At 55.9% G+C, this 24,911-nt stretch overlaps 2 protein-coding genes across 2 annotated transcripts in view; one reads left to right on the top strand and one right to left on the bottom strand.

The window, feature by feature from the left end:
- Nucleotides 1-24,911, top strand: part of RNF123 (ring finger protein 123) — a 126,254-nt gene that overhangs the window by 92,936 nt on the left and 8,407 nt on the right. The window contains exon 36 of the mRNA XM_024211346.3: nt 22,508-22,650. Coding sequence (XP_024067114.1) covers nt 22,508-22,650 — 143 coding nt within the window. The remainder of the gene's footprint in view (nt 1-22,507; nt 22,651-24,911) is intronic.
- On the bottom strand, nt 4,944-6,555 carry AMIGO3 (adhesion molecule with Ig like domain 3). Its single transcript, XM_024211347.2, has one exon. The coding sequence runs from the start codon at nt 6,477-6,479 to the stop codon at nt 4,944-4,946; it is 1,536 nt and encodes a 511-aa protein (XP_024067115.1). The 5' UTR covers nt 6,480-6,555.

Raw genomic sequence — 24,911 nt, 5'->3', positions numbered from 1 at the left:
GCCGCGTCCTGCTTCTCCCCCCTCCCTCCCAGCACTTGCACCGCGAAACAGCCCAAGTCTGAATGTCTACACTGCAGTTTTATAGCCCTGCAGTCTGAGTCAGCTGGCACGGGCCAGCCTTATGTGCTGTGTCGACAGACCCAGAGCAACTGTAAAATGAGTCAGTGGTCAGAGTGAGGCTGAGCTGCATCCCGGGTCTCCCTGTGTCTACTGTGGGGGATGGAGGTGCAGGAGCACCTGGTGCATGGGCATTCTAAGTGTCGATGGGAGGTGTCGAGTTTAGAAACCAGTGGGGGAGGAATCCTAGCAGAGATTTCCCACTCCTTCTGGGGTCTGGTTGCTGCTGTTGGTCTGTGACCTTCCCTGGAGCAAGCAGGATGGCCGTGGGGGGAGGGCGCTAGGTTCTGTTCCTGGCTCTGCCGTGGAGTTGCTGCAGTTAACCAAGTCTCTACTTCAGTGACTCCATCCGTCCCGTTGGGCTGCTGGGGTGAGGCTGAATGGACTGTCAGGGAAGAGGCTGAGTGCTGTGCAAGATGCTGCCCGACGTCAGTAACCGGCTGATACCTGCGCAAAGCTCCACAAAGGCTGCAGGCGTGAACCCAGCCTTGCTATCTACACCCCTCTAGGGCCCTGCAGCACCCCCTGCCAGGCACTCAGAGCAGGAGTTACGGCTGGGCACCTGAAACACACAGGGGTGGAAAGGCTTCCGGGTGCTGGGGTGAGTGAAAATCCCCTCCCCCGAACATGAGAGCCCCAGGGACAGTACAACCTCCGTGCGCTCCCTGCCCGTGTGCAGGAGTAATGGTCTCAAGTTGCAGTGGGGGAGGTTTAGGTTGGATATTAGGAAAAACTTTTTCACTAGGAGGGTGGTGAAGCACTGGAATGGGTTACCTAGGGAGGGGGTGGAATCTCCTTCCTTAGAGGTTTTTAAGGTCAGGCTTGACAAAGCCCTGGCTGGGATGATTTAGTTGGGGATTGGTCCTGCTTTGAGCAGGGGGTTGGACTAGATGACCTCCTGAGGTCCCTTCCAACCCTGATATTCTATGACTGCCCCTTTCCCCAGCTGTGGCTGGAGTGGAACTGAGGCCCCCTAGCTCTCCTGAGGGTCTGTGCTGCGTGCCCACATTTGACCATTGCCCCTGCTGCGTGTGCTGGCACTGAGAGCCGCTGACACCGTGGCTGTCTTTCATGCAGCATCCGTGTGCGCACACCTCCGGCCAGCTGTGTGTGTGGGGACGAGCCTGTCAGCCAGCAGCAGCAGAGCGCTAATGAGACCAGACAGGGCCCTTGGGTGCGGGAAGCAGGCGTTCAGGCTCATGTAGCTTGTCACGTCCTGGACACAGCTCCCAGAAGGCGTCTGGGGTCCAGAGCAGGAGGGGGTGTTTTGCACCCAGCAAGGGATGAGGCTTGTTGACATGGCAGGCTGTGAATGTGAACCCCGGAGAGAGTCCCCTGGGGACACGCTTCCCCAGCATGAGGGGGCTGGGCTCCGGGTTAGCGTGCTGCTTGGGAAGCAGCGTAGACAGGCAGGACTTGGGGATAGGGGGTGGCCTGCCCGTGGGGGACGGGTGGCAGCTCAGGGCACCTATGCCAGGTGCCAGAGTGCTCTGCAGCTGGAGAAGCTGGAGTGTAACTGGCCCTGTGGCCCACAAGCTGCTGTGGGTGGGGCTTGGGGGAGCCAGCACACTGGGAGGCCTGCTTGAATGTCTTGGCCCCAAGGCCGTGTGTGCGTGGGTGGGTATGTGGGGGGGGGGGGGGTTTGGGTTTGTGGGGGGCTGGGGGGGTGGGGGCACTGCTCTCCTGGGGCTGGAGCAGAGGGAGCTGGGGGGCACTCCTAGGCCCGCTCAGCCCCCTAGGCTCTGTGGTGTGGGAGCTCCCCTCCTGCAGAGGCGGCGGGCAGGTGAGAGCTGGGGTTGGCAGCTCAGAGGCTGTATTCCCACAAAGGGGGCTGCAGTGTGTACCTCCTCCGCCCCTTACCCCCCCATGGGCTTCTGCCTCAGGGACTCTCCCAGCTCTGCAGAGAGTGGCTGAGTCTGCCCAGTGCAAGTCCAGGCCCTCGTGGAGCTGGACTGAGATTTTGGGGCTGGGCACCAGAGCCCAGCAGGCGAGGGTGGGGTGTGAAGTGGTGCAGAGCTGCCTGAGATCTGGGTGTTTGTGTTCAGTGGTGGAGCTGTTACAATCCCCAGGCTGGCAGTTTCTATGTGAGGGATCCCTCACCACCATCATGCACCTGACCCAGAGCTCTCCCCTGCCCCACCCCCAGTGGCTATGCTGCTCCTGCCTGCCTGCCGAGTTCAGAGCCAGATCCCATGTCTAGGGAGGGACAAGGCTGGGAGCAGAGCTGGGAGCCAGCACTGGGTGTGGGGCATTCTGGGGCAGTGGGAGTCCATCCCTCATGCTGCTCCCAGACACAGCTCCATTAGCTTCTCCCCAGGGCCAGGCTGACCCCTGCTGGGACCAGCCGGCTTGAGCTGTGTGCAGTTACTCTGCGGGATGTGCTGCTGCTTCTCTCAGCTGGGTGCCCAGGCATGTGCCAGGCAGGCCAGCACTGGCTCCTGTGCCTGCAGCACCAGGGTGCATGCATCCAGCACAGGCAGAGCCACTGACAGGTGCTTGGTTCACAGCCTGTTAACTGTGCCAGGCTGTGGCACTTCTGCATGGGCATTTAATGCAGCTCGCTGAATGCCTGGGTGTGCCATCAAAGTCCATGGAGAGACAGGCTGCTGGAGCCTGCTGTGGAGAAGGCTGTTCCTGCTCTGCATAACTCTCCATGCAACCTCCTAGGACTGGTCAGTGCAGCAGGGTTCCCATTCACCTACTGCCCCTGCTCCTGCTTGCTCTGCAGAGCCATGCTCTGTTAACCTGGCTAGCGCCTGTCTGTGTGCTGCTCGTGCAGCAGGCTCCCTTTTGAACAGCTTTGACTTTGCCCACTGACACCCCTGCCACTTGGAGGCAAACCTAAATCTCGTCTGATGGCAGCACCTGGCCAGATGCTGAGGCTGCTGTCAGGGAGCAATGGCCTGGCCCCCTGTGCAGGGGCAGCAGGAATGCCAGCCCCCTCTGTTAGGACAGGACGTGGGCAGTGGTCCTGGGTAGAGAGGTTTGTCCTGCTGACAGATACTGGGGCGGTGGGGACAGACTGAGGTGGGCTCCATTCCAGGCCCCACACAAGGGCAAAGAGACTCTTGGACCAAGTTGAGTTTACAAAAATAGGCATTTTTTATTTCAATGTAACTAGAGAATTTATGGTGCAAGAAAGTGAGAGATGGTTTTAGTCCCAATCCTGGATACACTATTGGGTTATAATCTAAACAGCCTAGCAGCAGGTCTGCCCTGCTCAAGGAGAGAGCGCCCAGGGAGATGATGGTGCGTGTAGGAACTGCTCCTTCTGTTGCAGGGGGAGCATGGAGCAGTGCAGGGTTGGGTTATTAGTATCACACTATGCGCAATCATAATCTATTACATTTCTGAACTCAACTGCTTACAGCTGCTTGTGTGTAGCAGAGGAGGGGAGTAATTGCATTGTTTACTTCACTGAATGGCTTTGTCCAGTGAAGATCCCAGTGAAATTCCCCTCCTCACTAGGACCACACACAAACTAGGCAGCACTTCCCTAATTCTAGGGCCAGCTGGTTGAAGGAGCTGGCAGTGGGTTAGTTGTACATAGTAGGCAGCATCAGCCTGTGCCAGGAGAATGTTCTCCTTACCCCTGTGCTCTGGGGATGGCGCATGCTGCTCTCCTTCTCTAGGGCATATAGTCTGTACTGACTTGTTTGCTGCTGCTGCTACTGTCCTGAGCTAGCAGAATTCGTGTAGCAATGCAGGTGTCCCAGTGCTATTGGAGACTATGGGCTGGAGAAGAGTTCTCACTAGGAAAGAAGCCCAGTACACTGGGCTGGCCATGTGGCTTTGTAATTAAAGCAAACAACTCACTAAGCTAGGTCAAGCAAAAGTCTAGCTGACCGTCTCCAGCACTTACGGTGCTCTCTGTACGTGCCCAGTGGGCAAGTGGTCAAGTTGGGCTCAGCCTTGCCCAGGAGAGTGCTAAACCCTGCAGTGCACTATTCAAGGAAGTCTAGGACTGGTTGGAAGTGGAGGGCTCAGCCATGCATGTTTCCCTGCGTCCAGTGTTAGACATGTGAAGGGGGGGGGGGGGTGAGAGAGAGGTGGGAGGCAGAAGTGTTGCCCAGTCTTGTGCCACCGCTAGGGCGTTCTGGAAAGACAAATCTGTAAGGATGTTAATTAGCTAATGTGCATCATCCTGAAGGTCAAAGCTGCAGTCCTAGCTAGACAGGCTGCTCAACAGAGCCAGGAGCTACCCAATGGGCTTCTCTTGAATCAGCCACTGGACAGCACTCGGAAGAAATTGTCCCTGTTCCATTGACAATAATCTAAAGTGAGGAGAACCCTCTGCTACACCATATTGTCTGGGTGGTGCAGAACAGGATGCAGTCACTTGTGATCCTTCAAAGAGCATTTGATCTCTTTGTTTTTGGAGTGACCTGCCTGCCTTTAAGAGGAGAGGCCGAGGCCGTCAGACTGCAGTCATGGGGGCTATTCTTATCTTCTCTCTCCCCTGGGTTGTTTTACAATGTGGCAGTGGAGCCTGGAAGTAGCTGGAGCCTTATAAGGATGCATCATAATCCTCCCTCTAGGAGTAACAAGTACAAGAAAGGTTTCAGAGTAGCAGCCGTGTTAGTCTGTATCCGCAAAAAGAACAGGAGTACTTGTGGCACCTAATTTGTTAGTCTCTAAGGTGCCACAAGTACTCCTGTTCTTTTTGCAAGTACAAGAAAACGCAGCTCTTCTGCGCGGCAAATTGCATCTCAGCATGGTGCCTCTTTCTCCCTCCCCAGCAGTGGCTGCTAGCGACCCAACACACACCAATTTCGTCTCCTGGGAGACTGCCCCCTCCCATTTCTGCTCCCCAGCCCGCCTACCTCCTAGGACATGATGGGAGTGTCTGAAAAGATGGAACTAACGGATTCTGAGTCCGACTTGAGCTGCAGGAGGTTGGGATTCTTGGTGTCAGTGACGTCCTTGTTGGCAGCCAGCCTGATCTTACCATTGTGCACTTCCTTGATGGGCTCAAGGAACACCACGTGCTTGCTGGTGCTGATCTTCCGTCTGGGCCCGTCTGGGGCTGGGGGGGTGGTACTCAGAATGGAGGATTGAGCGCTGCATTCCTGGGGAGGGCTAGGAGCAGCGGCTTTCTTGCAGCACTGGAAGCAGTGGCACGGAGTGAGGTACAAGTACATGAGGACTAGCACGAGGCTCACTATGCACCCGAGGAGGGTTGTGAGGCCGGTGCTGAAGGACTCCCCATCCAGCATGGGGTAGTGGATGGTCACGTTGACCTCGTGCGTCTTGTTGAGCTGGTGGTGCTTGCCAATAGCCATGCACACATACACCCCAGAGTGCCAAGGCTTGGCTGCGATGATCTTCAGGCTCCCATTGTGGTAAACTTCAAGTGTGCGATTGCCATTTCCAGGGTGCATGATGGGCTCGTGGCGGGGCGAGATCCACATGTAGGTGGCAGATGTGTCGTGCGTGCTCGTGTTGCAGTTGATTAGCAGAGTCTCTCCTACGAGCACTGTGGCATGCACATCTGAGGTGCCAGGTGAGCCCTGGCTCAGGGAGCAATTCTCAAAGATCTTGTTGTACTTGAGGAACCTGACTAAGGATCGTGCCGTGTTGTCAAACGCCATACATGTGTGTTCCTCTAGGAAATCCTGCACTGAGCTGAGGTGCCGCTGCTGCCACTGCTTGAACATCTGGTAGAGCGAGCAATCACACTTTACTGGATTGTTGTGCAGGTACAAGCCATTTCTGATGTACACAGGCAAGGCTGTGACCTCCTCGATGGGGATTCTGTTCAGGTTATTGGTGGAGAGGTCCAGGGTCGTTAGGTTAGGGTGGCTAAGCCCCTGCATGGAGCTGAAGGGGAATTGGGTTAGATTATTCCAACTTAGGTAGACCTTCTGCAAGCTGCTTAGCCTGAGGAAGGCTTGTTCATCTACCTGTACAATCCAGTTGTTGTAGAGCAGGAGCTCCTCGAGGTGCACCAGCGCTTCAAAGTAGTGCTTCTCGATGGCATGCAGGTAATTGGAGGACATGTCCAGGTGTCTCAAGTCTGTGGCATTGTGGAACGCCTGAGGCGAGAGGTCCATGATGCGATTGTGACTGATGCGGAGGGCCTGGAGGCGTGGTAGGGCTGCCAGCCAATGGTTGTGAAGCTGGAAGAGGGCGTTGTGGCTGAGATCCAAGGTGGTAGCTGTGGGAGGAAGTGCAACTGGCACCTGCTGGAGACCTTGCTTGGCACAGCTCAGAAGGTCCGAGGTACATATGCAGACAAGGGGGCATCTGCGGGGGATGGCCGATGTGTTTAAGAAGTTGCCTTGAACAGACAGCTCTAGGATCACCAGCAGCTTTCCCAGGCATTTCCAGAGAGTGTGGGCCAATGCCTGTGCATTCATCATGTGGCCGTAAGGTCCTGCTGAGCGCCCAACAGCATGGAGAGGCGCTATCCTAGGGTAAGTCCGGCCTGAGCAAAGGCTCACCAGGCACCGTTAGAGTGAGCACGCTGCAGCATCAGTTAACCGTGAAGCACTGCACTGCAAGGAGAGCTTTGGGTGTTCGCCGCCGCCAGGCAATCCTGTAATAGTCCAGGACACACAGGCAGGAGACGAGTCCCAAGGAAAGGTCCAAGGCTTGAATAGAGTTAAAGAAAAACAGCCCAGCTCTGTCCGGCTGCACTGGGGATTAGGGCAGCCTCTCATGGGCCCTGGCTGGCTCTAGGGGTCCTGGCAGAGGGGCAGATGCAGGCCAGGGTCTCGCTTCAGGACTACTGGCACCTCCTGAGAACATCCGAGTCCCTGCCTCTGAGCCGGGGTCCCTGGAGCCCAAAGTTTCCATGAGTCAGTGCTCGCCTCCTGGCTGAGCCCTGTGGCACGCCCCAGCCGGGAGCCCAGCTGCGGAACAGCCGAGGAGTGAGCGGGGGCTGGGTCGTGCCCTAGCAGAGCCCTTCCCGGAGTGCTGGCGGAGTCACGCCCGCCCGCTGCTGCGGCCGCTATTTACCAGCAGCCGGCAAGCATGGGGGCGGTTTCTGGCGGGCAGGGGCAAGCCGATTGGTTCGCGTAGGAGGGAGTGGGGGGGTGGAGGAAGGAGGAAATTTCTGAATGGCGTGTTGTTCCCCCATCGTATCACTAGTGGGCAGCACAGCCCTGCGAAGGCTGCTGCGAAGCACTGAGCGATTGCGGCAGCGGGAGGTTTTATTTCCAAGGGGAAGTGGTGGGGAGCAGAGCGGCCAACTGCCTGGGGGAGTCTCCGCTGCTAGTCTTGGGGCCCAGGCAATGCTTGGTACTCACCAATTCCCAGGGGCCACTGCTCCTTGCTGCGGGGTGCCCCCCCCCCGGTGTGAGGTGCTGCAAGGACAGTGGGATGGGGAATGAGCACTCCAAAGGGGAAGGGACTTGCCCAAGTTCACAGTACGTCAGTGGCAGAGCGAGGGACAGAATGCCACTGCCAGTCCAGTGCTCTGCTGTTGCCCTGGGAGGGGATTCAGTGTCCCCACCAGTTCACTGATGGGGAAACTGAGGCACGGAGGTGTGGCGTGACTTACCCCCAATCTCTGTCTGTGGTGGTCTCGGGACTAGACCCCAGCACTCTGCCTAGTCCTCTAGCCCCAGCTGTCTGTCATGTGGAAGTCTACATGCCAGACAAAGCTGGCAGGGAGGTTTCCTACATGGTGCATGCAATCCAGCTCCCTGTGTCTTTGATGTGGTGAGTGAGGCCCCTGGTGCTGCTTTGAAACAGTCCCCACTCTGCCTCCAGCCGCAGGGACTGCTGTCCTCTGGCAGACATGGCTACTGAGCATAGGCCGCTCTCTGTCGCATGCTGGGATCAAGGGAGCAGCCAGGATATCCTCTGTGCTGCACCCTCCCCAGGGACAGCGGAACAGAGCAGGGAGCTTGGCAGCTGTTTCCCCTCATTAGCATAGAGGTGTGCTGCATGTCTGAGTTTGCCTCAGGAAGGGCTTGGGCTGGATGCAGACCCTAATTGTGAGCAGCCGCTGGAAGCCCTGGCCTTTGAATCAGCTTGTTGGTGACTGCTCCACAGAGCAGCCTCCTGCATTGTGTGTTCTTCCCACTCTCTTCCAACAGCCCTGCCCTGGTCTGTGCTGGGGGCATGGGGCCTCTCCTAGCTCCAGCCCTGGCTTTCAGAACAGACCTCTCTCTGCTGCTTGGGGCCCGCAAACAGCGAGCCCCTTGTTCCCTCCTGAAATCCCACTTCTCGTTCTCCCATTGGCACGTGGAGGGTGGTTTGCTGCTGTAGGGCTGGGCCCGGGCCGTGGCATTCGCCTTGTCCCTGGAGAGAGAATTGAAGCATGTTGGAGTGTCTGAGGTGGGGAAGGGGAGGGTCCTGTTTTGGAGGGCAGAGTGGGGAGAGAGAGAAATAGACCTGAATTTGCAGACGATAAGAGTTCAGATTTTGATGAGACCAGTGTGGCTTGTGGCCTTTTAAATCACCCACCCCCTGCTCTCTTTGGTCAATCGTGTGTCTTGCTTCCCTTGCTCGTTCCTAGATTAGGTGGTGGGAGAAGAACCTGTCCTTTCATGCTGCCCGGCCTGGCACCCCCCATTGCCTGTTAGCTCTCTGTGCTGGGGGCAAGGGGACAGAAGGGGCCGGTGGGCTGGGAGTGCTTGTGATGGGGCTACCTCTCTCCTGCATGTGGGGGGTGGCCAGGAGGGTGCTGTGTGTGAGTGTCCCTGCCCCTCTGCAGTGACGGGCACTAGCTGTGAGCAGAGGCTGGCTGGGGCAGGCGAAAGCAGTGCAGTGCATCAGGTGCAGGAGTGCAATGCTGACAAACTGGGCTGCTTTATTGGAGACGTGGAAATCAAGGCTGGGTGACTGGTTTCCTTTAGGGCAGCAAATAGCTAATTTGGCTGCTGCTGCAGCTGCCAGGTGTGAGGGCTGTTAGCTCACAGCAAGGGGCAGCCTCCCCTTGGGGTGTCAGCATGGTGGGGAGCTCTCTGCACACATGTCCTCCTGAGGTGCCCTAAAGATAGGGCGCAGGCACCTGTCCCCAGTGCCCACAGGCTCGGGCACCCTGATGTCTGCTTTGCTGCCACACAAGGGATAGCAGCAGGTTCTGCTGTGTTACGTTACATGGGTGCCGTCAGACCCCGAGCAGCCTGTGCATGTGCACAGGGCTGTGTCCATGCAGCACCACCGCCGTGTGAGATGTGTAAGCACCTAAGATCCGCCTGTGACTTTGTCCCCTCTTCTGCTGGGTGCCAAGACCTGACCGTGGCCAGCTGAGGGAGGGTGATGGCATGCCTTAGAGCTTGCTCATACCAGGGCCTGAGGGGAGAGGGACAAGGGCTGGTGAGCTGGGCTGAAGGGGCTTGGCTACGTGGCACTAGGACAGAGGACTCCAAGGCCAATGGGCAGGCTGGGTGGAGTCTCTGGGCCCTGCACAGGCAGAGTGCTCCCAGGGCCAGGCAGGATGCTGAATGGATTGGGCCTCTCAATGGGCACCTGTCAGCCAAGGGGTCCATGCAGAATGATCCCTGCAATGGCTGCCTTGGCAGGAGCCATGTTGGGCTATTCCCTCCTCTCCATCACCTTCTCCACACTCTGGAAGCGGAGCCACAAAGAGCAAGAGGTTGCCATGTTGCATGGTCCTGTTGTGCCAGCCCTGACAGTCTCATGTGCAGTGTGGCATGGGAACATCCTAGGAGCCAGCTTTGGAGCCAGGGCGGAGGGTGCAGGGCTGCCTGTGAACTGAGCACGTGTGCTCTGGGGTCACCTGGACCCGCGAGCCAAGATCAGCTCCATAGCACCACGGAGGGTAAGGGTGCCTTATCCTTTCCACTGCCCCAGCCCCAAAGAGTTGGAGTCTGTCTGGGCTGCTTGCCGCTCTGGGTGAATGGGCAGGGTCAGCACTTAGTGCTGCAGCAGGGTGTTGCTGCAGTTGTGCTTGCGGGCTGCCAGTGTCCACCAAGTGGAGGCCGCACCCACAGGCAGGGTGGTTGGTTACTTGCCCCCTTTTCATTATCTTCTGGGTCCATGGGCCAGGCAGCAGCAGCAACCTGCAGGTGCTGTGCCCATAGCGGAGCCCCCAGCAGGGCTGTGCTGTGGATCTCACAAACCCAGCAGCGTGACCCTGGGCTCAGGCTCAGATCAGCTGGCCAATTGAAAAAGGCTGGGCAGGAAAGGCCACTCCTGTGAAGGACTCCATGCCAGGATACCAGGCCAGGAGGAGGTATCGGTGTCTCCTGAATGTGACCTTGAGCTGCCTGCAGAGCCGCGGTGCTGATGCTGTGCTCTGGCAGAGAGCATCGCCTTTCAGCACTCACGAGGAGGCTGCTGCAGTTGTCCTGCCCAGCCCCCTCCTTCATCCCTGTCCCAGTGGGAGCCCCAGGGAAGAGACGGGAAAGCATTTCCTTTGGTGGGCTGCCCCAGCACACCCAGCCTAAGAGGCTGGGGAGCAGGAACTGTTCCCCTTGGCTACACCCAGGAATCGAGGAGCAGCACATATAACCCTGCACATGGGAACCAGCCCCAGCACTGGCTTCACTGCCATACCCATGAGCCCCCCTTTTGCCAGCTGGCAGCATCCCATCCCCCAGGTGGCCCCGCTGGAGACCAGAGGCAGCGACTCAGGAAACAGGGCACCTGTTCCTGGTGCATTTGCCAAAGAGCACTGGGTGGCTGGAGCTGCTAAGGTGGGGCCTGTGGGTCGCAGGCAATGGGGGCATTAATGCCATTCTGGTTCAGAGGGGTTTAAAAGGTTCCCCTTAATCTATCTCAGCGTTTACCTGCCCATCAGGCCAGCGTGCTGCTCGCCTGGCCTTGGAGAGCTGCCCTGGTGGCAGCGTGGCATGTTTCTGTGCTGGCTGAGCAGGCTCTGTGCAATCCACCACTACCCATGAAAACAAGTTGGGACCTGTCTGTCCTTGCTGGTGCTCCCTGGCACACTGCCAGCTGGTGATTTGGCTTTACTTCTGGGGAGGGGAGTTGAACTAGGGACATTAACTGCTGTCTGCTGCAGAGCCTTTCTGCAAATAATAATTATAATTAATGGAGATATCCCATCTCCTAGAACTGGAAGGGACCCTGAAAGGTCATTGAGTCCAGCCCCCTGTCTTCACTAGCAGGACCAAGTACTGATTTTGCCCCAGATCCCCAGGTGGCCCCCTCAAGGATTGAACTCACAACCCTGGGTTTAGCAGGCCAATGCTCAAACCACTGAGCTATCCCTCCCCCCTGTGAGGCTACCAAGTTTCGGAGCTTGATATCACCTGCCTTTGCTGTTGCCATATTGATTCAGGTGGCTGAAAGATACAGGACCAAGGGGCTGCAGTGAACGTTTGCAGGAATGATTGATCCCTGCTGGGAAGGGCAGTGTTTTTGGACAGGGAGCAGGTTAACCCCGGAGCCCTCCCCTTCAGAGCTGGTGGTGGAGAGCAGAACCTGCAGGGGGGTTGCAAGGAATGGGACAGACTTGGAACCACTTACTTTTGAAAGCTAGCTGCCCTGCCCCTGTCCCAGGACAGCTGCTTCCTGCAGGGCAGCTCTGAGACTCCCTGGCTGCAGCATGGATAGCTGTCTCGGGCCCGGTGGCTGCAGAGGGGTGATAGTTCTGTGATTGCTTGGAAAATGTGACCCTCGGGTCTGACTGCATTTTGCAAGGATGAGGCGCAACCTAATGTGAAGGCTGGACCTGTTGTATTAATTTACATGGGCTGAAAGTGTTAACGTGACCCAGTCCAACATTAAACTGTTAAACAAGGTCTGAGGTTTGGGATCCAGAGACCTCAGCCTGCTCAGCCCCAGGGCAAACACCCCAGCAAACAGCCCTGTAATCTTGTATTAACAATACAGAAAAGAGGGAAAACCAGCTGATGCATGTGAAATGGAAAGTCATTGTAACAACATCCCATGTTCCCTTTCCCTTTGGCTGGAGAGTGGTTTTAGAGGGGAAACCCCCTTGTCTGAAATCTCTTAGGTGATATTAAAGATGGTACCAATGGGCCTTTTGGGAACAATGAGAGGTGAGTTGAGCTGGACTGATTTCTGGTTCCACACCTCTGTTCACCAGGCATGAATTTACCACAGTCCTTGAGTTATTATAGCTGTAGGATTAACTCAGTCTGTCTCCCCTTTGGACCTTTCCCCATCAGTGTTTATTGTGACAGGTGGTGTGACCCTTGAGAGACTTTCACTCACTTTTCACAGTTGAGCTCACAATTAGGGAAGATGTGTACTTATCCCCATGGACGCTTTGTTGTCTAGAAGCTTTCCTCTAAATTATCCCAGCACTGGGCTGGGGCCAGGGCAGTTCCTAGCTCTTTGGAAGCTGATGGGGTAAGTCAGCACCAGATCCATGGACAGTTCCCTGTGTCCAGTTTGCAGGCAGTGTCTGGGGACCTCCTACCAGAAGGCGCTCTGTCCCTCTGGGCATTTACTGGGGCACTTCCTCCAGCAGAAGACCTGTGGGGTTGTAATTCTTTGTCTTCTGGCCCCAGGCTCATTCCCTAGACTGAGCAGGCTCTGGAGGCCAAGGGAGCAGTGTATAATAATGCTAGGCCCCCTGCTGCTGGCACCATGCCACAATGCACACTGCACCAGCCTTTGGGGGAGGCACTGGGGTCAGGTTCCATACTCAGGTGCAACCCTTGAGCCTGGGAGTCCACACCCTGGAGATGGGGAAATTGGCAGCTTTGTATATGCTTGTGGCCATGCTTTGGGACCTGGCAGTAGTTGTGTTGCTGCGGCACTCAGCTCAGTTCCCCTGCTGTAAGCTCCATTTCAGGCTACTGGGAAGGTTGCGAGGTGGCAGCCCTACACTCTGACTGTCCCATTGCTACCCACCAGCTCAGTGTCAGCACTCCCCGCTTAATGACAAGCTGCTAGGAGTGGCTGGCCTGCACTAAGCAGAATGGCTCCGGGCCCCTGATGACAAGGCTCTGACCTTGCTTTCACAGGCGACGGCCAGGTGTCATTCCATGCATCTTGTCCAGGCTACGAGCACCACTGTAGTCTCAGCTCTTTCCAAAGCTAGAGGAGGCAGCAGGAGGCAGTAGAATTGTCTGCAGGGTCCTCCACTGGGTTAGTGAGCTGGTGGGAGAGGGACCCTGTGCAGACAGAGGCATTGGAGGTGCTGCGTCTGTGCTTCTGGCCCCTTGCTACAGGGCATGAGGCCAAGGTCTCCTCTGTAAGTGGAGTGCAGCAGGCAGTGTCCCTGTCTCCTCGTTAGTCACCACACTGGGCTCTTCTTTGAGCGATGGTCCCTGTTGTATTTCACTGAAGGTAATGCGCATAAGCCATGCACCTGGAGCTTTTCAAAGTAGCAGTGTCTATCAGTCCATGTATGCACCCTTACATTGCCTTGTGGTTTTGCCTGAGGCAATAAAGGGTGGGGTGGACCGACTGCATCTCCAGTTGCTTCTTACCACCACATGGTCCAAGTCAGAGCTTCTGCTGTCTTCTCCTTGGTGATGTATTTTCCAAACTTTTCTGAAAAGTTTTTATTCTTGTTCATAGGATTTTGTGTTTTTTTGCAGTAATTTTCTAGTTCCTAGAAGCTTGATAAGATTAAGGACTTGGGTCAGGTGACCATATTTCCCTATGCTGAATATGGGACAACTGGTAAAATTACTTGTATTCAGGCAAGTTCAACGGCAATCAAACAGAACTATGCAGTACAAAAGTTCAAATTAACATCAAGTTGACTAAGCCCCTGGTAAAAAGAAATACTGCATAGTTGGATTCTTTTTATTTACTTTCTTATCTTTAAGACTTTAGGGTTCATATGGGGAGAGTGACTGACTCACTCACTGACTCACTCTCTCCTATACCCCTTCTATAGCTCTCCCTGCCTGGCCTCTCTGCCCTCCATTCCTGGCTGGGCCCCCAGGATGGACCCACCTCTCCTTGTACCTGGCACTGCTTCTTCCCAAGGCAACACATGGGGGGCACTCAGGGTCACATTCCCCCCCTAGAATGGGGCCTGTAGCAGCCTTTTGTCACTGTGCGGGAGGGAAGGAATGGGAGCTGCTTCCAGACGCAGGGTGGGGAGTGGGATGACTTGGACCATGTCTTTGCAGAGCTCATCTCTTCTCCCCTACACCTCCCCCATGTGGCTGGAAGCAGCTTGTACCTTCCTGTCCACACAGTATCGAAAGGCAGCTAACATCTCCAGGCTGCTGATGGCCAGTGACGTAACCCAGCTGCTTCCAGCTACAGTATGGGCAGGAAGGGGTTAAGCCCTAAGGATGCGTTGTGCACCAGGGCCCAGGGAACCTGACTGCAGGGGCTTCAGTGAACCAGGCCAGAGAGGGGACTAAGCAGGAGAGGATGCCTAGGGGACAGAGCAGCCCTGTGCTCCCTGGGGGCAGGACACAGGGCGAGGGGTGCAGGTGAAGACGGTTAGGGTGACCAGAGAGCAAGTGTGAAAAATCAGGATGGGGGTGGAGGGTAATAGGAGCCTATATAAGAAAAAGACCCAAAAATCGGGACTGTCCCTATAAAATCGGGACATCTGGTCACCCTAAAGAGGGTGCTAAGCCTCTCCCCCGGGAGCTGCTATGGAGCCTGCAGGGTCGGGGTGTGAACAGGCTGGAAATCTTTCTCCTCCCCCCCCCCCGCTACTCCAGAGCTTAGCTGAGGGATGGAGAGGCTTCCCCGTGCCAGCTCTGTGTGGGGCTTTGGTACATGCAAGACATGGCTCCTCCTGGCCAACACCCCGGGCTGGAGGGTCTTGGGCTTTCCCAGGGTGCTGGCCCAGCCAGAGGCAGTGGGGGAAGAAAGGAGCCTGCCGGCCAGGCTATCAGTGAGCTGAGCACTCAGACAAGGGGCTGGTTCTCAGCACAGCGCTGGGAGTGGGATGTGCCCTGCTGGGAGGGATATGGCAGAGCAGTGGGGCTTGGGGGGCGAAGGGGCAAAGCAGGGAGAGGACAGTGAGAGGGGGAGCATGTAAAGGGCTGATGGGTGGGCAGCAGAGGCGACACAGAACTAGCCACTGCCTGGCGCCTTCCCACACTCACCAGCTGCTGCAGCACGCAGCCAGTTCCATCTGGAAATGGGATGGGGGGCAGGGCCCTGCTGGCCGAGAGCTGGTATGCAGCGAGGGGCTGCGCTGACTGACCAGCAGGGGGAGTGGCTGGCCCTGTGTGCTGCATCTTTGCCCCGTTACCAGCCTTCCACACCCACCCCCATCGTTGGTCACTGGATCCCCCCACTCACTGCTGGTGGGTGGGTAACTGGTGAGTAGGGATCCAGCCAGCATCAGGATCGGCTGGTACTGATTTTTTTGGGGGGGAGGAGGGAAGGAGACAGAAAATATGGGACAATTTGCTTGTTTTTAAGAAAAAGTCAGGACACCTGCAGGAGGACTTAAATATGGGACTGTCCCTTTAAAAATGGGACGTCTGGTCATCCTAGACTTGGGACACAGCTGTGGTGGTTTCCTGCCAAACAATTCTCTCTTCCCCCCCCCTCTCCCCCAGCACTCAGATCTGGGAACTGGATTATGCCAAAGATGCTGGGATTCAGTCTGTGCTTCCTTGCCTCGCTCATTTTCCATCAGCAATGAGCACCAACGCTGCCTGTACTGCTTGGGGGAAGCCCAACCCACATCCAGGTGCAGTATCTGCCTCTCCTTCCCTGCCCTTATGAGGGAAGGCTGAGCCCTCCACCTCAAGAAGCACCTCATGGAGGTCTCCAGGGGGCCACAGTCAGTCTCTGGCTGGCAAACTCCCCTGTACATCGGCCTGAACAATCTGAGCACTCCCTCTACCGTGGAGCTCCACAGGTACCAGTGCTACAGACCCTGTGCCAGGACCTAGCCATGAGCCTCAGAAGTATGTTCATAAGCATGGCAGTAAGTCTTTCTCCAAATCCAAGGAAGACTCTCTGCACTGTCCACAAGTTCCAGCCATGGAGGAGTGATGCGTTTAAGGCTCACAAGACTGACACGAGGCTGCATCATTTCCCGGATCTGCACCATCTGCTGGATCCATGTGCCCCTCCTGCTTCAGCTCCGCCAATGCCCCATGAATCATTGGTTCTGAGACAGACCTCTTTACCAGTCCCAGTTCCATTCATAGACTGGGTACCATTAACTCTGTGAAGACTCAAAAGTGCTCCTGGGCCTCATGATCTGTTCGCCCTGGAAAGAGTGAGGTCTCTGCATGTTCTGGTGCACTCACCTGCTCAGAGGGCCCCATCTCCCGCATTAGATCTATCACCTGCTGGCCGTACCCCTTTAACACGTTCTGATAGCTCCGTCGGCACCACTGTTTGTACAAGAGTCCGGTTCCTCTGAGTCTCAAGATTCGGATGTTCAGCATGGTCCACCACTTCCATTCCAGAGACCTGACTATTGGAGGGTGTTGGCGGCACTGTGGCAGTTCCCTCCTTTCATAGCCCAGGAGCCATTGGTACCCGGCTCGTTGGGCACCAACACAATAGCAGCAGGATCAACCAGGTTGGCTATATTGGAGCTCATGGCATCAGAACCATCCCATTCAGCATGGGGGGATGCTCCTCTTTCACCTCCCCACCCTTTGAGTAGACATTCGGAACCTGGGTTAGACGATGCACTGATGAGCCTGGCACTGACTGATCCGGAGAGATTTCTTTGCCATCCCCAGATGCCAGATGACTATAATCCATTTCAAGAGCGACTACAGAGGATAGTCAGTGCTCTTGAGATCACACTAGAAGAGGTGCAGGACAGCCAGTACCAGTTATGAGACATTCTGCATGCATTGGTACCGGGAAGGGTGGCCTTCCAGATCAATGATGCCATTCTTTAACCGGCATGCACAGTGTGGCATATCCTGGCCACATGCATCCCCACTCCGAAGGGGGCTGAGAAAAGATACTACTCCCCCCCCCCCCCCCGCCCCCAAGGGATCTGAGTTTTTGATTTCACACCCTCCATCTAACTCCTTGGTGATCCAGGCCCCATCGGAATGGGACAAGCAGCAACACTCATGCTCCACCCTGGCAGACAGGGAGGGCAAGAGACTGACCCTTATGGGTCGAAAGCTCATCTCAGCTGGACTACAGTTCCAGATCTCTGACTACTGGCACTGATGGCCAAATATAACTTCATTAACTATGGACGGAGGTAAGATAAGTTACCTCAGCAGGATCATTCCTGATTCCAAGCAGTTTTACAGGAAGGCAAGTTGGTCACCAGATCCATAGTCCAGGCTGTAGCTGATTCAGCGGACATGTCCTCGCAAGTAGTGGTGACTGGAATTGTCATGAGGAGGGAATCGTGGTTACATTCCTCTGGTTTCCCTAGAGAGGTACAGAATATAATCGAGGACCTCCTCTTTGACGAATCACATCTCTTGGATGATGGATGGATGATTCCTTATACTCACTGAAAAGACGCTAGAGCCACCTTACAATCCTTAGGCATATATACACTGGCACCAAAGCAAAAATGTTATTGCCTGCCATCTACACAGCACTACAGAACCCCTCACTTCTCCAACCTACGAACCTCCTTAGAAACGTCCTAAGGCCCACAGAATCCGTCCGTCTGTTCTGACAATGCAGACCTCTGCACAACACACTCGGTCATCATGAAAGCGATATTTCTGAGTGCGACTAGAGAACCATCAACCACTCTGTACACCAATGCTCTTGCCAACCACCCCTTTTGGGGGTTGTCTCCAATTCTGCCTGCAAGGAGAGTGATAACGGACCAGGGGGGCCTGGATGTCATTTGACATGGCTCTACCATTAAGTTCATGATGATGCCTCCTCCACATCCCACGTCTCAATCCCTTCTCAGGAATCACTCTCACGATAGCATTCTTACCATAGAGATGGACTCCCTCCTGCAGAGAGGAGCAGTGGAGCCAGTCCCTACACCCCTCCACAGCACAGGATTCTACTCCAACTATTTCCTGGTACCCAAAAAGAATGGGGGATGGAGATCTTGGATCTCCACCACCTCAACCATTCCATTCAGAAGCCAAAATTCCACATGGTCACACTTGCAGCCATCATTCCCCCACCAGAAAAAGGCTTTCGATAAGCAGGATGGCTACTTCCATATTGACATATACATGACCCACAGATGGTTCCTGAGGTTCAAGGTGGGGCCTTGACACTTCCAATACAGGGTACTCCTTGTGGCATAGTGGGGATTTTCCCTTGCTTTGTTGTATGTGAGCCTGTGTGAGTCTTACTGTTTTGCATGAATGCTGTGTGTGCCTCAGTTTCCCTGTGTATTGCACCAATGTCTAGGTGGTGGGAATAAGGGAGTGTGACTTTTGTGGGGGCTGCTCCAGCTGCCTGCCTGGATTCCATGGCCGCCCCTTCATAACCTGAGACCCAGGAGGGGGATGTGACTGGGTGACTTTTGGCCCAGGAAGTGAGACAAAGGCCAGAGGAGGAGCAACAGGCAGGGCAGGGGCCAGGCAGCTGGAAATGAGTCAGTCTCGGCTGGCTTGGGGCATAGAGGGATGGCCAGAGCCCTGGCTCTGGGCTCCCCTCCCCCAAGATAGACTTGGCTGAAAGTCACTGATTTCTGTGCTAACAAGTTCTGTCCTACGCTATGTTCCTGTCGACTAATGAACCTTCTGTTTTACCGGCTGTCTGAGAGTCATGTCTGACTGCAGAGTTGGCGTGCAGGGCCCTCTGGCTTCCCAGGGAGCCTTGCCCGGGTGGACTCGCTGCGGGAAGTGTACGGTGTGGAAGGGGATGCTGAATGCTCCAAGGTCAGACCCAGGAAGATCCAAGCTGTGTAACCTTCTTGCCCTGGAGACAGTATGCTCAGAGAGAGGAGGCATGCTTCCCCAGAGTCCTGGCTGGCTTCATATAGAGTAGTTCCAGAGCATCACCCCGGTGACTCTGTGACACTCCTGTTTGGACTTACCACTGCCCCACAAGTCTTCACATGAAGATTTTCTCTGTGGTAGCAGCTCATCTGCTGCATCAAGACTGAAATCAAGGAGTCCTTGTCTTCCCCTACCTGGACGACTGATTGCTGGCAGCGCAGTCCAAAGAGGAAGCTTGAAAATTGACTTCCCGGCTTCTTCTACTCCTCTCCTCAATAGGAGTGAGCGTCAATATTGAAAAATCAACTTTGCACCGTACACAGTCCCTGGAATTCATAGGAGCATGCATCAACGTCACCTCCACATGTGCTTATCTGCCAAGGGACAGGTTCCAGAGCCTACTGGACCAGATTGCCCTAGTGACTGACAACCCTTCAGTCTCAGCCAGGACCTGTCTTTCCTACCTAGGGCACATGGAGGCATGCACATACATCATGCCCTTCGCTCGTCTGTGCCTTCGCTGTCTACAACTATGGCTGCAGAGAGTCTACTCCCCTATGCACCAAATCATGGACATCATACTCAGTTTTCCATGGGAGGTCACCTCTTCACTTTGTTGGTGGACAGATCCACTACAAGTCTGCTCTGGGATGTCCTCCTTTCCATCCTCACAAGCTGGGGTGCTCACATGGGAGATCACATGACACAAGGCACCTGGACCACGCAAGAGGCCCAGGATGCACATAAACATACTGGAACTTTGGGTGGTGCGCAAAGTATGCCATGTGTTCTCATCAGCTATCTGTTATCATTATGTCCTCGTCATGTTGGACAACACCACCACAGTATACTACATAAACAAGGGGGCACGAGATCCCCCAATGCTGTGTATGTAAATGGTACACCATTTCCATAGGTGTACTATCGCACACCATATCCTTTTGTTGGCAGCCTACCTGCCTGGCACCCAGAATGTGATTGCTGATGCTCTCAGCAGGAACTTTGCAACCAGCCATGAATGGGAGTTGCATGACATGGTAATTGCGGACATCTTCGGGAAATGCCAATCAGGGACCTCTTTGCATCCCACACCAACACCAAGTGCACCCAATATTGCTCAAGAAGGCGACTTGGTGCCTACTCACTGGGAAACACTCCGGTCGTTGATTGGTCAGACCACCTGAACTATGCCATTTCCCCCTTCCCACTCTTACCCTGCATCCTTCACAAACTCCAGCGGGAGAGAGACACAGTCATTCTGATTGCTCCATTCTGGCCTTGTAAATTTGGTCTTCGCTGCATGTCAAAACATCCTCCACTCCTGGTCCAGGCATTTCTGGAACTGCTAGCACAATACAGTGGCAGACTCAGGCACCCCAATCCGTGGACTTCCACCTGACAGCTTGGTTTTTGGATAGATACCTCTGTTAATACAAGAATGTTCGTTGCTAGTAAGACTTCCTCTCCAGAAGCCAGAAGGACTCTGTGAGATACTCCTATCAGGCTAAATGGGCACATTTCACTTCCAGGGCACAAGAACAAGGCCTTGCCCCCGAAGCTGTAGGCATCCTGATGCTCTTAGGCTATTTCCTCTATTTAAAGATCTTGGGGCTCGCTCTCAATTCCAGCAGGGTGAGTGGAGCAGCCATTAGCGCCTTCCACCCACCAGTGGAGGGGCATTCGATATTTACCTATCCCTTGACTGCTCAATCTGGAATGGCCTTTTATGTAAATACCTGCCCATTCAGCCTATTGCTCCCTAGTGAGATCTCAGCCTGTTAAAGAACTCTCCCTTCGAACCTCTGGCTTCCTGCTCTCTGTCTCACCTCTCCATGAAGGTCGCTTTCCTTGTCTCCATGACTTTAGCGAGGAGGGTGGTGAACTGGGGGCTATGGTGGCCACATTCCATAAGGACAAGGTCTCCCTGCATTTGCATCTGAAGATCCTACCAAAGATGGTTTCCCGTTTCCATCTCAACCAACCCATACACCTGCCCGTTTTCTTCCCCAAACCGCACGCCTCCAGTGCAGAAGGATGACTCCACTTCGTCGATGTACGTAGGGCCCTGACCATTTACCAGCAAAGGACAAAGCCATTCTGGAAGTCTCTCAGACTATTTGTTGCCATAGCAGAGAATTAAAGAGCAGGCCGTCTTCCCTCCAGAGACTCTCAAAGTGGGTCTCAGGATGCATTACACTCTATCAATTTTCGGGACAGTCCCCAGCAGGGAGGATAGAGGCCCATTCCACGAGAGCTGCTGCTGCACTCCATGATGTTCCCCCTCACAGATACCTGTAAGGCGGCCACGTGGAGTTTGGTTCCCACCTTTTCTTCTCACTATGCTCTAGTGCATGATTCTGTGATGGACGCCTCGTTCGGCGCGGCAGCCCGCCGTTCCACAGTTTCCTCTTCTTCCTCACACCTTCCTCCTACCTGCACACTGCTTGTATCTCCCCCCTCAGTGGAATACAATAGGGACCAACACTCGAAGGGGAGGTTACTTACCTGTAACTGGAGGTTTTTCAAGATGTGTGGTCCCTACCTGTGCTCCAAATCCACCCTCCTTCCCCTCCGCTGCGAATCTGTAGATCTGCAGTGGAGAAGGAACTGGAGATGTGGTTGGTTCACCCCACTCTTTAGGCGAACCCCCGGGACAACACAATGCAGTCTGACAGACAGTACTACTTTGAAAAGCTCTGGTTGTGGGTGCACAGCGCATGCATGTTGCCCAGGGCCGGCTCCAGGGTTTTGGCCGCCCCAAGCAGCCAAAAAAAAAAAAAAAAAAGCCGCGATCGCGATCTGCGGCGGCAATTTGGCGGGAGGTCCTTCGCGCCGAGCGGGAGTGAGGGACCGTCCGCCTAATTGCCGCCGAATACCTGGACGTGCCCTGATGTTGCCCTCAGTGGAGTACAGACAGGAACCACCCATCTCGAAGAACTTCCAGTTACAGGTAAGTAACTGCCCCTTCTACCCGCTGAACACCTTCTGCTCCCCAGGCTGTTCACTGGGCCCTGGGAGCTTAGCACCTTGCACTGCCCTGGCCTCTGCTAGAGTCAGTGTGAAGCAGGGACTGGAGCCAGCAACAGATCTGGGGCTCAGCCACGTGTGCAATGGGGCAGGGCTGCCCCCGGTGGGCTCCAAGGGACCTGATTCCTTGTCTGCAGTTACTCTCTTTCCTCCAGCCAGGACTCGATTGGGTCCTTCCAGAGAGCCTGCAACCCTTTCTGTCTGAGCAGGGAGCCTTTATCTAGTGTGCCGGGGTGATTTGGCTAGTCCTTCACAGGCTGCCCTCTCCTGCCTGGCTCCCTGACCTATGGGTTGCATGAGGTGCTGCCGCAGCTGTCAGCTCCTGGAACTGAGAGCTCTGCTGCTGGCAGTGCCCTGGCCAAGGTGGTCAAGCGCCTGGCAGGATCAGCCAGGCTGTCGGTTGCTCTGGGGTTCTGGAGGTGCTGGCCTCAATGCCAGGGCAAACCCATGCTGTCACATAGTCCTCGCCCAGCAGAATCTGGTCCCAGTGCCCCACTGGTATTGGTGGGAGGGTCAGCCCTGGCTAATGACCTGTGGTGCAGGGCTCCAGGTCAGCGCAGCTCTTCCCTGGAGTCTAAGAAGCAGCTGGCTGCTGTGATTCAATTCCCAGCACCCTGCCCTTGCTCTCCATGGAGCATAGAGGCCTGATATTGTGTGTTTATTTGCAGGGCCAAGCGGGCGACAGCTGTGCTCCTGGCAGACCCCGGCTTCCAGCTCCGCTCCATCCAGTACCTGCTGGGCCATGCAGAGCCATCAGCACTGGCAGCCACGCCTCCCTCTGCAGACAAAAGACATTTCTCCCTGCACACCTGTAAGTGTCTGCACCACACCAGGCGAGGGCCATGGGGGTGTCCCCTTGGGGCATCTGGCTGGGCCGACTCTGGGCACTGGAGCTCGGTCCTCCTCAGAGGCAGACTGGCCCCCTGGGCCATGCTCTGGGGTGGGGTGGGCCAGGCCCTCCCCCGCCCTGGGAAGCAACATGGGGTTGGGTTTTCCAGCTGGGTCTTCTCCCTGTTTGTGTAAGAGACTCAACTTGGCAGGGAGAGATTCCCACGGCAGCCTGTAGCCAGCAGGGGATGGGCCACGAAGGACGCTGCTCCTCCATGGGCACCGTGTGCACACCTCAGGGCAGGACAGCGAGCCGAGGCAGAGCTCGGTGCCAGGGAGCAATGTGGGTGCACCTGGCCCCGGCACAGAGCTCCCCCTCAGAGTCTGCTTTTCCCAGGCACCTTCTGGCAAGAAAGGAGAGAGAGTCTTTGCCAGCTGCCCTGTCCTACCCCAGGATCGAGGCCCACCCCCCGGCCATGTCCACAGCCCCTCCAGTCTTCTCTCAGTACCAGGGGAATGAAGCAAAATGGAGGGATGACAGAGAAGTGGCAGCTCCCAGGGCACTAAAGGCACGTCTCAGCAGTGCCTGTTGGTCCCTGGCAGGGTGGCAGTGTCATAGAGTCACAGGGCCTGGTCTATGCCCCCTGGCCTCTCACCAGTATCCTGGGAGTGTCCCCTCTAGTGTGCCAGGCCCCACATAGTTCCACTGGGACAGGCCCATGGCCTTCATGCCTGGGCCATGAGCACCAGCGATCTCTGGTTCTCTGGGTGGCTCCCTGCAGCGAGTCCAGCCTAACCAGACCCCTGCTGGAGGCTTGTACTGTCCCCTCCAGGGCACAGTGCTCAGAGTATCTGCAACAACACCTGCAGTCTGTTCCTAGCCAGGGGACCATTTACTAGTCACCTGACTACAGAATCAGGGAGTCTGAGGGGAGCCCAGGGAGCTGACAGGTAACGCCCAGCCCAAGTCCTGTCTGGGTAGCCAGGGCCCAGCCATGCTGTCATGAATCCCATGGTTCAGGCTCTGTCTCACTCCTTTATCAGTTCCCAGGCAAGAGCCCCAATTCCTTCCAGCAGCCAGCTCCTATCCCTCACACCTCCTGGCCTTTGTGCTCAGGCTGGGGCCTGAGGAGGGGAATCCAGCTCCCTCCAGGCTGCTGGTCAATAGGGGTCCGTGTCCTGGGGGACTGGCCTTGCCATTTGTCTTCTGAGATTTGCCCTTGATACGGGGTCGGCCTCAAGCCAGTTTTTTCCAAGTGACGCATCCCAGTTCAGACAGCTAGGTGCCATTCATACCATTCCTTCAGCCTGCCCCGAGAGCGAACAGTCCCCTGCCCTATCCCACACCCACACTGGGTAGACTTGCAAAATAAGAGGGAAACTGAGGCATGCATAAGCTTCATAAAAACGACAGACAATCCCCCCTAGTCATAGGAGGGACAGGGCAGTCATGGTGCCCTCTGGCTGGAGCTCCAGGTGGCCCAGCTGAGGATGGCTCACAGCCCAGGTGCTGTGGTGCCCATTGGGGAAGGGAAAGGCTGTGCTGTCCCCTTTGCTCCCGGCAGTAAGGCTGTGCCACAGCACTATGCTGCAAGGGGGAAGGAGGGCGTGCCAGGAAGCAGCTGGAGTCCCCACTCTGCCAGCACAGAGCAGCTCTGAGCACCTGCCCTGCCCAGACTGCTGGTCCCTCTGGGCAGGCACGCATCTTGGGAGCAGGCTGGAGCTTCCCACCACTGCTGAGACAGGAGTCCCTGCCCCAGGGGAAAGGGTCTGGTCCTGCTGCAAGCTGGCCTGGGGTTGGCTCTGTTGGTCTTCAGGATGCCGGTGTTGCTGCTTTCTGCCCCAGCTGGCTGAGCACTGCTCTCGTTACAGCTGAGAGTCCACAGTGGTCTCCTAGTGCCACAGCAGGGTGGGCACTCAGCATATGGGTCATTGCCTGGTATGTGGAGATGGCCTTGGGTAGCTGGCCACTTGCACGTTAGTGCAGCTCAGAGCCAGGGGTGGGGAACAGCCTCCCCCGTGCTGGTGTCTAGTAAGGCCCTGTAGGCTGCAGCTGGTGTGGGTCCCCTTAGTGTGGGGGTGTTCACTGAGCTCTGCCTGGCAGTGCTAGGTATTGTCTCCTAGTGCTGCAGAGGGAAGGTGTGCTGGAGATGCAGTGGCCAGGTGGCATGTGCTCGTGCATGGCTCTGGGCACCTCTCCTTATGCACAGGTATGTGCTGCTAATTAGCTTCCCAGAACATGTC

The sequence above is a fragment of the Terrapene carolina genome, unplaced genomic scaffold, assembly GCF_002925995.2.
Source record: "Terrapene carolina triunguis isolate 2854851 unplaced genomic scaffold, T_m_triunguis-2.0 Scaffold310, whole genome shotgun sequence".
Taxonomy (NCBI): domain Eukaryota; kingdom Metazoa; phylum Chordata; order Testudines; family Emydidae; genus Terrapene; species Terrapene triunguis.
Note: the sequence above shows the minus strand (reverse complement) of the source record. Positions and strands in the feature narration are given on the sequence as shown.

Bases quoted from the DNA above. Each gene is read 5' to 3' on its own strand.
- AMIGO3 (XM_024211347.2), bottom strand. From the start codon at position 6,479: ATGATGAATGCACAGGCATTGGCCCACACTCTCTGGAAATGCCTGGGA.